This window comes from Marmota flaviventris, chromosome 5 (genome assembly GCF_047511675.1).
Source record: "Marmota flaviventris isolate mMarFla1 chromosome 5, mMarFla1.hap1, whole genome shotgun sequence".
Lineage (NCBI taxonomy): Eukaryota > Metazoa > Chordata > Mammalia > Rodentia > Sciuridae > Marmota > Marmota flaviventris.
In genome coordinates this window covers 90,132,804-90,143,857 of record NC_092502.1, presented here as the reverse complement: position 1 = coordinate 90,143,857, position 11,054 = coordinate 90,132,804, and the positions used below count along the sequence as shown (strand labels likewise).

The window sequence follows — 11,054 nt, the reverse complement described above, 5'->3', positions numbered from 1 at the left end:
CCCCCCGACACCCGCGCTCCCTGATCGCCACCGGCAGCCTCGCCCGGCGTCCTGCTCGGCTCAGCCCGTTCCCAGCACTCCCGAGCCCCACGAGGGCTCCCACTGGGACAGCAGCGGCGGCGAGGGCGGTCCCGGCCTCGGCTCCCGCTCGGGCTACGGCCCCGACTCCAGCTCGGACTCCCGCCCGGGCCCGGGCTTCTCCAGCGGCGATCGCCGCAGCAGCTGAGGCGGTAGCTCCAGCGGCGCCTGCAGCCGCGACCTCCTCCTTTGCCGCCGCCGCCTCCGCCCTCGCCGGCTTCCTCTATGTCGGCTCAGCCCGCGCGCTGCGCGTAGCCCGAGCGGACAGCGGGCGGGCGGGCGCCCGGCGCGGGTGAGCGAGTGTGTGTGCGAGTGTGTGTGTGCGCGGGGGTGCGGGCAAGGCGGAGGGCGAGTGTGTGCGCGCGCCGTGGCCCATGCCCGCCGCCCCCGGCGCTGCGCCCCGCGCCGCTCCCGGCTGCCGCCTGTGCCATTTCTGATTTTGCAACTTGGGGAAGAAGAAAAAAGCGAGAGAAGGGAGCTTGCTCGCCGGGGGGTGGGGAGGGGGGAAGGAGAGCACGGCCCCCCCAGGAACGGAGCGCGGGGGGAGCGGGCGAGGGGAGCAGGGGTGTTGGGGGGGGAGCCTGAGAGCCTGGGGGGGCTGCAAAAAGAGAGAAAGAAAACAGCAGGAACCACAACAAAACGCCAGCAGGGCGGGCGGGCGCGCAGCAGCAGCGGGGCGGCCGAGGCAGTAACGGCGGCAGCGGCGGCAGCGGCGGAGGCAGCGGCCGGTGCCCGGCTCGGGCTCGGCTCCCGCGACCCCGGGGCGCCCGGTGGGCCCCCCGCCCCCTCCCCCTCCCCCCTTCCCCTTCCCCTTCCCCTCCCAGCGCGCCCGCGCGCCCCTCGGCCCTCGGCGAGCAGCTCGGCTCCCCCCAGCGCTCCCAGGGCCCAAAGATATGGCAATGGTAGTTAGCAGCTGGCGAGATCCGCAGGACGACGTGGCCGGGGGCAACCCCGGCGGCCCCAACCCCGCAGCGCAGGCGGCCCGCGGCGGCGGCGGCGGCGGCGCCGGCGAGCAGCAGCAGCAGGCGGGCTCGGGCGCTCCGCACACGCCGCAGACCCCGGGCCAGCCTGGAGCGCCCGCCACCCCCGGCACGGCGGGGGACAAGGGCCAGGGCCCGCCCGGTTCGGGCCAGAGCCAGCAGCATATCGAGTGCGTGGTGTGCGGGGACAAGTCGAGCGGCAAGCACTACGGCCAATTCACCTGCGAGGGCTGCAAAAGTTTCTTCAAGAGGAGCGTCCGCAGGAACTTAACTTACACATGCCGTGCCAACAGGAACTGTCCCATCGACCAGCACCACCGCAACCAGTGCCAATACTGCCGCCTCAAGAAGTGCCTCAAAGTGGGCATGAGGCGGGAAGGTGAATATTTCTTCTCTGCTTCTCTCCCCGCGCTTAGCCCGCTTTCCTGGCTCTCTCTTTCTGTCTCACCGGGGTGGCTGCTGTGTGGGGCTGGGGTTCCTGGGGTTCCTGTGGTCCCGGCCCGTCCCAGCTTCCGTGGTCCCCGCTGCATTCCTCCCCCAGCGTCCCCCCCTCCCCGCGCTCAGCTCGCTGCCGCTGCCTCCCCCTCCCAGCCTGCGCTCCTCTCCCCGGCTCCCCCACCCCGCCCGCTGCCTGCTCAGGATTGTGTCCCTGGGATCATGAGCTGTGGCTTAAAATCCCCTCCCTTCCTCTGTTGGATGTGCTTGGTGTGTGTCTCTTTCCCGCGTGTGCGTGAGGATGCTTGGGGATGTGCTGGCATGAACTTGGGCAGGGGTGCCTATTTTCCCCCAGGAAACAGTTTCTGTGTTTTTTCATTCCACTTTCCCCTCCACCTCTTCATACCCTTTATTTTAAAAGGGAGAGGGCTGGGGGCTGGAGTACCGTGAGCAGTAGATTCATTGCTTCCATCATCCTTTTGGAAGCTTAGCTTGGAAAAAGAGGAGTGAGATTTATTGCACTTGTAGGTCTAATTAGGGGGGAAGGGGGGCTTCTGGCCTGTTCACTGGTTCCCTCTCCTCTTCACGGAGCTGGGGCCGCCTCCTCCAGAGCTATGGCCTTGTTTTCACCCCTCTACTTTGAAAGGAAAGTTTGTGACTGAACTGTGCTTTCATAGTAGTGTCATTTTTTTAAAAGCATGATACTCATTTTATTTCTTCATCAAACTCCACCCTCTGCTTAAATACTGCATACAAATTACAATTTACAACGGCATTTACCCATCCTTCTGATTTGGCCATAATGCATAGACTGCAGCTGGCATGAGCTTCCACATCATTTAATCCCTGTTGTATGGTTTTTTTAAAAAAACACACACACACACACACACAACTTTTGATGTTGTATTTGGATATGCTTCATGTTCATGTGGCAAGAGATGCAGCACTTTTCTTATAAATATATTTAGCTGTTTATAGTTAAAGTTTATCTCCTGACAATCATTAAAGATGTCTTATAGTCAAATTAGCGAACCAGTCAATTTTGCAGAATGCAGATTACTCCTTCTTGTAATTGACTTTAAAATTATATTTTATATGCCACAAGAAAAGAAATTGAATTCCTTCAGATTTCAAGGAGCAGGCAAATATGACGACTTCATTTCTAGCTCCAGGGAGATTTTGTAGGCATTTGGAGGGGAAAAAAAAAAAAAAAACTTTGAATTGTGCTCTCATTTAATTGAAAAATAACTGCCAAGTTCAAAACTATAATTAGAAAAAAAGTATTCCAGCCATTATGTTTCAAGTCTTAAATTGCACTGGAACTTGCATTGAAATTAGAATCAAAGCAAACTTAAGAAAATAGTGCACAACCTGAAATAAGGCAGCTACGTGTACATGGACATATCTATATTAATTTGTTGGGGGGAGAGTTCAGTAGCCCTAACTTTTCCTAAAGTTGTCTTTGTTTACTTGGCAATTTAAAACGTTGGCACTGTTGAAGTAAAACATACACATTTAAAAAAAAAAAAAACTTTGGTCAGCTTTAAGAACTCAAAGCATGCTTACGTTTTGCATTCAGATGGTTAATGAATCCAGTGTTTTTGCAGTTGCAAGCTCGTGCATTCACTGGGCAAAAGCTGGCTGCAGGTTGCAGTGGCACGGAGCAGAACAGACATTAATTATATTTCCCACTTTTTTCAATAATGTTTGGCTACTGTAAGTTCAACTTTTTCTTGAAAATTTTCAATTTTCTGTTGCTTTTAATAGTGAGAACTTTGTATGGGGCGATCGGGAGGAGGGGAGAAGGGAGGTTTACAGGATACTTGTTCTCTACTCAAAAGTTGTAAGTGGTTAGTAAGATATGTAACTTGTATCTATTTTAAGGATAATACTATAGCATTTTAAGAGAATATGGAAACATTTTATGAGCAAAACGCTGCTTGTTTGCAAATGAGGAGGCCGCTAGGCATTTGCCTCCAACCACAGCCTTTCTCAGGTTTCGCCTTTTTTATTTTTTTCTTCTTAACCCTGATTTGCTTCATTCTGGAGGGGTGAATGGGGTTTCATTTATCTGGATGTTCCTCTTTGAAAGCCGTGGGGTTGGATGGTACTTTCTTCCCCTTGCGGAGCTGGGTCCCTGAAGTCAGGCCTAGCTCCGCTGGAGCTGAGATGATCAGGGGCAGCAGGCTATGGCTGGACCCATCGAGTTGCAGAGCTGGAGGGCCTCATCCCAGATCTCCTCGAGGTGTGGGCTGTGAGAACCAGCGGTTTAGATATGCCCGGGAGTGTGTGGCTGCGGGAAAAGCTGCTGCATTGTGTCGGGTGCGCTGCGGCGCGCGATGTTCGCAAGCCCCCTGGATGCACATTGCCTCTTTTCTCTCTTTCTTTTGTCAGCGGTTCAGCGAGGAAGAATGCCTCCAACCCAGCCCAATCCAGGCCAGTACGCACTCACCAACGGGGACCCCCTCAATGGCCACTGCTACCTGTCTGGCTACATCTCGCTGCTGCTGCGCGCCGAACCCTACCCCACGTCGCGCTATGGCAGCCAGTGCATGCAGCCCAACAACATCATGGGCATCGAGAACATCTGCGAGCTGGCCGCGCGCCTGCTCTTCAGCGCCGTCGAGTGGGCCCGCAACATCCCCTTCTTCCCGGATCTGCAGATCACCGACCAGGTGTCCCTACTACGCCTCACCTGGAGCGAGTTGTTCGTGCTCAACGCGGCCCAGTGCTCCATGCCGCTGCACGTGGCGCCGCTGCTGGCCGCCGCCGGCCTGCACGCCTCGCCCATGTCCGCCGACCGCGTCGTGGCCTTCATGGACCACATCCGCATCTTTCAGGAGCAGGTGGAGAAGCTCAAGGCTCTGCACGTCGATTCCGCAGAGTACAGCTGCCTCAAAGCCATCGTGCTGTTCACGTCAGGTGAGGCTGCGGTCGGTCGCCGGGAGGGCAGGCCGCGCCGGGAGGCAGGGCAAGCACCTCGCTGCCGAGGCCTGGCTTCCCGCGTCTCCCGCGCCGCCGAGGCCGCGGCGTGAGGCCGATCGCTCGCCGGACCTTGGGCCTGGCGTAGGTCGGCGGCCCTGGCGCGGGAACTCGGCCGGCCGCGCCGCTGCCATCTTGGGAGCGCGGCAGTGCGGGAGCCGATGCTGCGCGGCTGCGGCCCGCCGGCAGCCAGGCCTAGAGGCCGAGACCCCCGCGTGGATCCGCGACTGCGGTGGGTGTGCACCAGGGAGGAGGGGAGGCTGTGCTGTGGATCGGTCTGGCTGCGCGTGTGTACGGTGTGTAAGTGTGCGTGTGTGTGTATGCGGTGTGTGTGTGTGTGTGTGTGTGTGTGAGCCAGAGCTCAGCGTTTCTGTGGGAGGAGAGGGGAGGAAGAGAACGTGGGAATGTGGCTTCCTACTCTGTGTGGCACGTTCCCTGGATGAGTTTCCCGACAGAAAGAGACACACAGAGGTGGAAAGAGAAGAATACACGCAAATAAATCATAAATAATCCTACTTTATTGCTGCCTGATTTTCCCTTATCGGAAACCATTCATGTTTGCAGTTGCTGAGGTTATTGAGGGTCATAAAAACCGGATTCGATCTAAACAAGAAAGATAAAAAACAAAAGCCATACTGTAGAATCCGCAAATAAGAGAGGATTCCGGGCCTGCAGATAAATTTCATAGCTATGCAAAATATACTGAATATTGAAAATTTAAAGTAGTGCCTTGAAAATATCAAATCGAGTGTAGGTGGTGGTAACATGGATGTTAACAATTTCTCTTATGATAGATGGTTCAAATTAACTTCCAGGAAAGTGCATTAACGTTTCCTTTGAAGGGCTCTGGTCTGAGCCTCTGAGAACACTGCCCGCCTTTTATTATTGTAACCTGTAAGAGGGAAACATATAAACACCCTGTACAGCAGGTAATGGGGGGAAATATAAACAAAGCCAGAAAGGAGGCTGGTGGGGAACAGTGTTGCTTAGACTAGGTCTTGGGCCCTGCCCACTGTGAGTAGGAGTAGCTGCAGTTTTATCACCATTGTTGGCACTATTGTTTTTTAATTCCTCCATTCGGAGAACAAATAAACCATTCTAATAAATCTGTCCTAGAGTCGGGCCCTCCAAAGGCCAAATTAAAAACATTCTTGAGCAGAGATGGCAAAACCACTTTCCCAAGGCCTTGTTGAACAGTAAGCAGTGGTAAAATCTATCAATATTTCTTGGCTTTCATGCGTGAAGAATTGTATTTACATTGTATTAAAATGACTCTTAAATTTGCACAATATTGTAATGTAGCAAATGTAGTATTAATATCGATCTGAACAGCAGATAATTTATTTAGACAAGAGTATCTCATTTGTATGCAGGGTGGCCAGAGCCATGGACTTGGACTGCCCCCCTTTTACTTTCAGTGCAAATGCAGGTCTGCTAGTGAGAGGAGTATTCTTTGCAAGAGGATAAAGTGCAAACCTTAAAACAAATGGAAGATTTATTGAATAGCCTCCTTGGTGTTTGAATGCATTTTATCTTAATAAGTCTTCCTGATGGAAACGTGTTTTTCAAAAGTGACAAAGAGCCTGGGAAGCAGCGACCAGGCTGCTTTAGCTCTGGCAGGCATGGGGCCTGGCTGGCTCTCCACTACCCGATTCTTTAGCCAAATTCATCAGGAAGCAAGCCAGTGTCAGGGAAGCTAGGATTTTAAAACCTTATCCAGCGAGGTGTCTTGAAGCATAAATGTGACTTGGAGCTGGACAGAGGTCTTCTCAAGAAAGGTCTTCCCTCCCTTTTCCTTGTTCCCCCAAGATTCTTTGACTCCCCTTGACTCTACTGATCTTATGCCCTTTCCCAGAGAGAGGCAAGGACTGTGCTGGCTGCTGGGAACATTGTGGAATTATTCATGCTTTTCTTTTAAGTTTCCATCTTAAAATATTCCTGTGAAAAGTGTACCATTTTTTTAAAAAGTTTTCCAAAGAAGTTTCTTGAACCAAGTCTTCAAGGTGCAAGGGATGCCTAAAAGTGAACAATTAACAATATTTTGTTGGAAAACTGCAAGGAAAATATCTGAAAATGGAAATAGAGCTGTCAGTAGTAATTCACCCCCCCACCCCCCCATACAAAACATTTCCACTTTTGACTAAACTTGTTTTGATTACCAGCCAGAAGGGAATTCATGGGTAGCCTTCTCAAAGTCATCCAACTTTTAAGCAAACTTTGAATGATGGAAAAGACAGTTTTAGACATATTGTCCAACGTGGTTTGCTCTGGCAAGTATTTGAAGTTGGCACGGGGGGGTCCCCTGTGGTGGTTTTCACATTTGGCCTCCGGATGGTATGTTTAATCCTTAATATTCTGGACAGCATCCAAGGACTAGGTCGTGACCTAAACTTACTTTTTTAAAAAAAAATTCATTAATTCATACACCTAAATATTCCTTCAAATAAATGAGACCATCTCTGAAAGGAGTCATCTAGTTAACATAAATACAATAAATCCATTTTCAGCACAATAATAACTTTGATTTCTAGTTATGGCAGCTGATTACATCTATATTTCCTGAACACTAAACTCTTCTGAATGCACAACATGAAATACATTCTCTGCACTACAAAGGCTAAGCCGGGAGGGCCTGAGCAGTAATGGTTATTTATTTACATAATTTCTTTTCCATACACTGTAGAAGAAATATTGAGGGTTCCCACATTGACACTACCATATAAAAAGTGAGACATGAATTTTGCACAATCCATCTCCTTTTCTTATCTGAAGTATAACTCATGGAGTGTAAATATGTACTGCATTTCACCTCCTGCTTACCTAACTTTTCCACCACAATCCCCCAATTGATGTGAGAGTGCATATCCTCAGCCCACACTTGGAAAAATTCTGTTGCAATGGGGTTAATGAATACCCAGGGTGAGAAGCCAGGTCCAGAATTAGGGCTCCTGCTGTAGGGAGACCACAGGCCCAGCTAGAAGCACCGCATTCCCAAAGAAGGAAAGAAATGGAAACAGAAAGCACAGAGCTCAAGCTTAACTTTCCTGAGCTTCTTTCTTGAAGTGACCTATCTGGGAGTAGGAGCATGACCTTGCACTCTGGGAACCCTACTTGCTAATATCAGATAACTATTTTACTGATCTGAGGGGTTGCCATATGGATCATTAATTTTTTTTTTCTGGGTAGCAATGGTTTCTTTCCATATTGCATTGTTTTGGGCTAAAAGGGATTCATGGCACAATGAAAGATAATACATGTAAAGCAAGATATATGTAAATATGGGTCTGCAGGATGGCCATTCAACTGGATCAGGTAAGCAAGTAGAACCAAGGGCAGAACTCTCTAAATAGTGAAACCCCAAAGAGCTTCTGTCCTGGCCCTGCTGGCCATAAAATCTCACAGGCTTCCCAATTCAAGCCACTGTGGATACATCCAACCAGGTGGCTGGAGTAATTAGACATCTGAAAGGAACCCAGTCTGAATCTGAGGTCAAAGGGGACTTGCCTCAGAAGGTCTTGAATTATTGCTAGTTTTATTTGTATTTTTGCTTGAGGCCATAGCCTTGCCTTGTAGATGAAGGTATTAGAATGCTTTGTAAATCCTAGTTCTTGAAATATAAGGACATAAAGCTTAGAAACTCAGTGGATGCAGGTTTCTCTTTGAATCATTTGTGATGTCTTTTTTAGAGTCACACTTGCCCATTCACAATTATATGGTATCCTTTTGGGGGCATTGCCATACATGTATTTCTTACAGGTCTATATATTAGCAAACTATGTCTTTGATCTCTAGTCAACCTGACTAGCTAAGGGCTCCTCTGTGATCCTCCTATTTCTAAAATATTTATTATTAATGTGAGAAACAACATGAGTATTTGAACTAAGATGGAAGCCTTTATTCTATTCCTCTGATTCCACCTAAACCCTCCATTTCCTTGCCTCAAATTTGTTGATAAAGTATGATCTGCTGTCTTGAAATGTCTTTAGAAGACCAATAAGGGCCTTGATTGGTATGAAATAAGCACACAGATCTTGAAATGTCATCACTGTGCAGAGGTACCTTTTTCTCCTTAGGTCTTACCACAGGAAACCTATCTCCCCCAAGTTTCCCCTTAACTCCCTATTCCCTGATTCTGAACCGGAGCAGCTGCTACTGCCTCTAGCCCAGCTTTGTGTCTGCTCACCAAAGATGTCTCCTTTCTGCAGTCTAGTATAACTGAGCCATATTCCTCTGATTGGTATACAGCTTAAAGATGTGACCAATTTTCAATTACTTGATCTAAGGCATAGATAGAAGTGTACACTCTCATGGAGGATTTGCTGCAGAGTCTTTGCTTGCATAGATAGTGGATCTCAAATCCTATATTGCTAAAGCATGAGCTTGATCTGATTCTAGGCACTGCCAGCCCATGATTCCTTACCTGGCCCCCTACACCCACGTTCAGTACATAATTTAGGTTCTCCTTGAGCTTTCTAGTTGGGGTCATTTGGTTTTGAGAGGGGACTCTAAGAAGCCTTTGAGAACTGCCTCCAGGCCATATACTTTTTCAGGGGTCCTGAACACCCCCAAATTAGGGGCAAAATGGGGAAAGTCTTCCCTTTAATGAGCACAGCCAGAAGGATGCTCCCCTGCAGGCAAGGACAGGTTGCTACATACAGCAAACATGGCTCCAGCATCGTACATTATTTAATCCAAAGTGAAAGGGGAAAAACAAAGAGTCTAGAGAGGTTGCTGCCTCTGCATGAGTGTGCATCTCTCTCCAACACCCCTCTGCTACAGTGGGATTATGATTTATTTTTATTTGTATCTGGAAATGAATGGTGAAGAAGAGAGTGGGGAGGTATGAGGGGAAGATTTCTCTTTTTTTCTTTTTCTTCCTTATTTCATTCTCTTTAAAAAATTAATGGCTTGTTGTTTGTGCCTTTGCTGCTCTCCAGCTAACCATGTGCCCCCTCTCCCTGTCTCTCCCTCCTGTGGCTGCTCTGGCAGATGCCTGTGGCCTGTCGGATGCCGCCCACATCGAAAGCCTGCAGGAGAAATCACAATGCGCACTGGAGGAATATGTGAGGAGCCAGTACCCCAACCAGCCCAGCCGCTTCGGCAAACTGCTGCTGCGACTGCCCTCGCTGCGCACCGTGTCTTCCTCTGTCATCGAGCAGCTCTTCTTCGTCCGTTTGGTAGGTAAAACCCCTATTGAAACTCTCATCCGAGATATGTTACTTTCTGGGAGCAGCTTCAACTGGCCTTACATGTCCATCCAGTGCTCCTAGACCTTGGGCGCTTCCTGCCTGCCCCTGCCCCCACTAGAAACTCAGAGGACTCATCCGGGCCAAGGACTCCAACGCCTCGGGGACTCTCCGGGTGTGGAGGACCAGGCAGGCCAGGCAGACCAGGCAGGGGAAGGAATGCTGGGGACAGGAGCAGCCCACCCTGCAGAAATGCAACTGGAGCTGCAAACCAGGAGAAAAAGAAACTCTTTTAGGATCAGATCTATAAGCACGTTGCAAAGGAAAGAAAAAAGGATCTTATGTCTGGTGAGAAAATGAAAACATTTTTTGGAAGAGAGGACCATAAGAATTTTAATAAAACAGAAGGAGACCAATGGACCTTCCAGGATTTATTGTGGACGGATGTGGATATATTCTGTACAGAAAAACAACACATATGGAAATGGACTGAATCCTATGTAGAAACACACCACACACACACACACACACACACACACACACACTGAACATTGTTATTCATTTTGTAAAATACTAGTCTTTATTTTCATTTTTTTGTAAAATTTAAACATCGTATGCGCATAAAGAAAAAAGGAAACAAGAATTAGGGGAAAATAACATTTTCCAAATAATTATAAAAAATTTGTCCTGTGTCTATGTATCTATATCTGTTTTGTATTTTTTTCTGGTTCCAAACCAGATTTCCTGTGATTCTATACTAATAATTTTTGATATAACCCTTTGCTTCTTATAATGAGTGCGATATATGTTGTCGAGGCTGTTCTTCAAGAATTAAAATTGAAGTGAAAATTTAAACAAAAATAAAAGAATTTAGCAAAACCCATGTGTGTGATTGTTTGGCCAATGTCATCAGTACAAGAGAACCCCCTGGTTAATTTCCAGCTCAATTATTACCAGAATTGGGGAAGTAGGAAAATTTATGGTCCAATACCAAGTTGACTACATTCATTTCCTAAAACTAGCCACTGTCTTGGTTTTGTAAATGTGAAGGTCTGGGCTCTATAAAGGCTGGAGTCCTCAAGCAGGATAGGGTGCCTTGATGGAGGACAAGAGTGGTTGCGACTGTGTGAACTGAAGGTAGCCCTGTATGCATCTGGGTAGAGAAGTGGAGCAAACTGGGTCTGAGTTAGGCACTGGGGCTAAGTCTGTAGGCACCAAGAACCAGGCACAGTCTGCTTCAGTGACCCAGTGGCAGCACCTGGGTTCTCACTGCAGGTGGGAACTTGCTGAGTTGAAGAGGTTTGCAAGAAACATGTGGAGTGATATATAAGCAGAGCAGAAAAGAAAAAGGTGCCCAGATGCCTCTGTGAGCCCTGGGCTTATATGTGCAGGC

General features: G+C 48.9%; 1 protein-coding gene across 1 annotated transcript; it reads left to right on the top strand.

Annotated features, from left to right (window-relative positions):
• Nucleotides 1-674: 674 nt before the first annotated feature.
• Nucleotides 675-10,540, top strand: Nr2f1 (nuclear receptor subfamily 2 group F member 1). Its single transcript, XM_027927850.2, has 3 exons — nucleotides 675-1,437; nucleotides 3,888-4,415; nucleotides 9,465-10,540. The coding sequence occupies exons 1-3, from the start codon at nucleotides 972-974 to the stop codon at nucleotides 9,743-9,745; spliced, it is 1,275 nt and encodes a 424-aa protein (XP_027783651.1). The 5' UTR covers nucleotides 675-971; the 3' UTR covers nucleotides 9,746-10,540.
• Nucleotides 10,541-11,054: the final 514 nt, after the last annotated feature.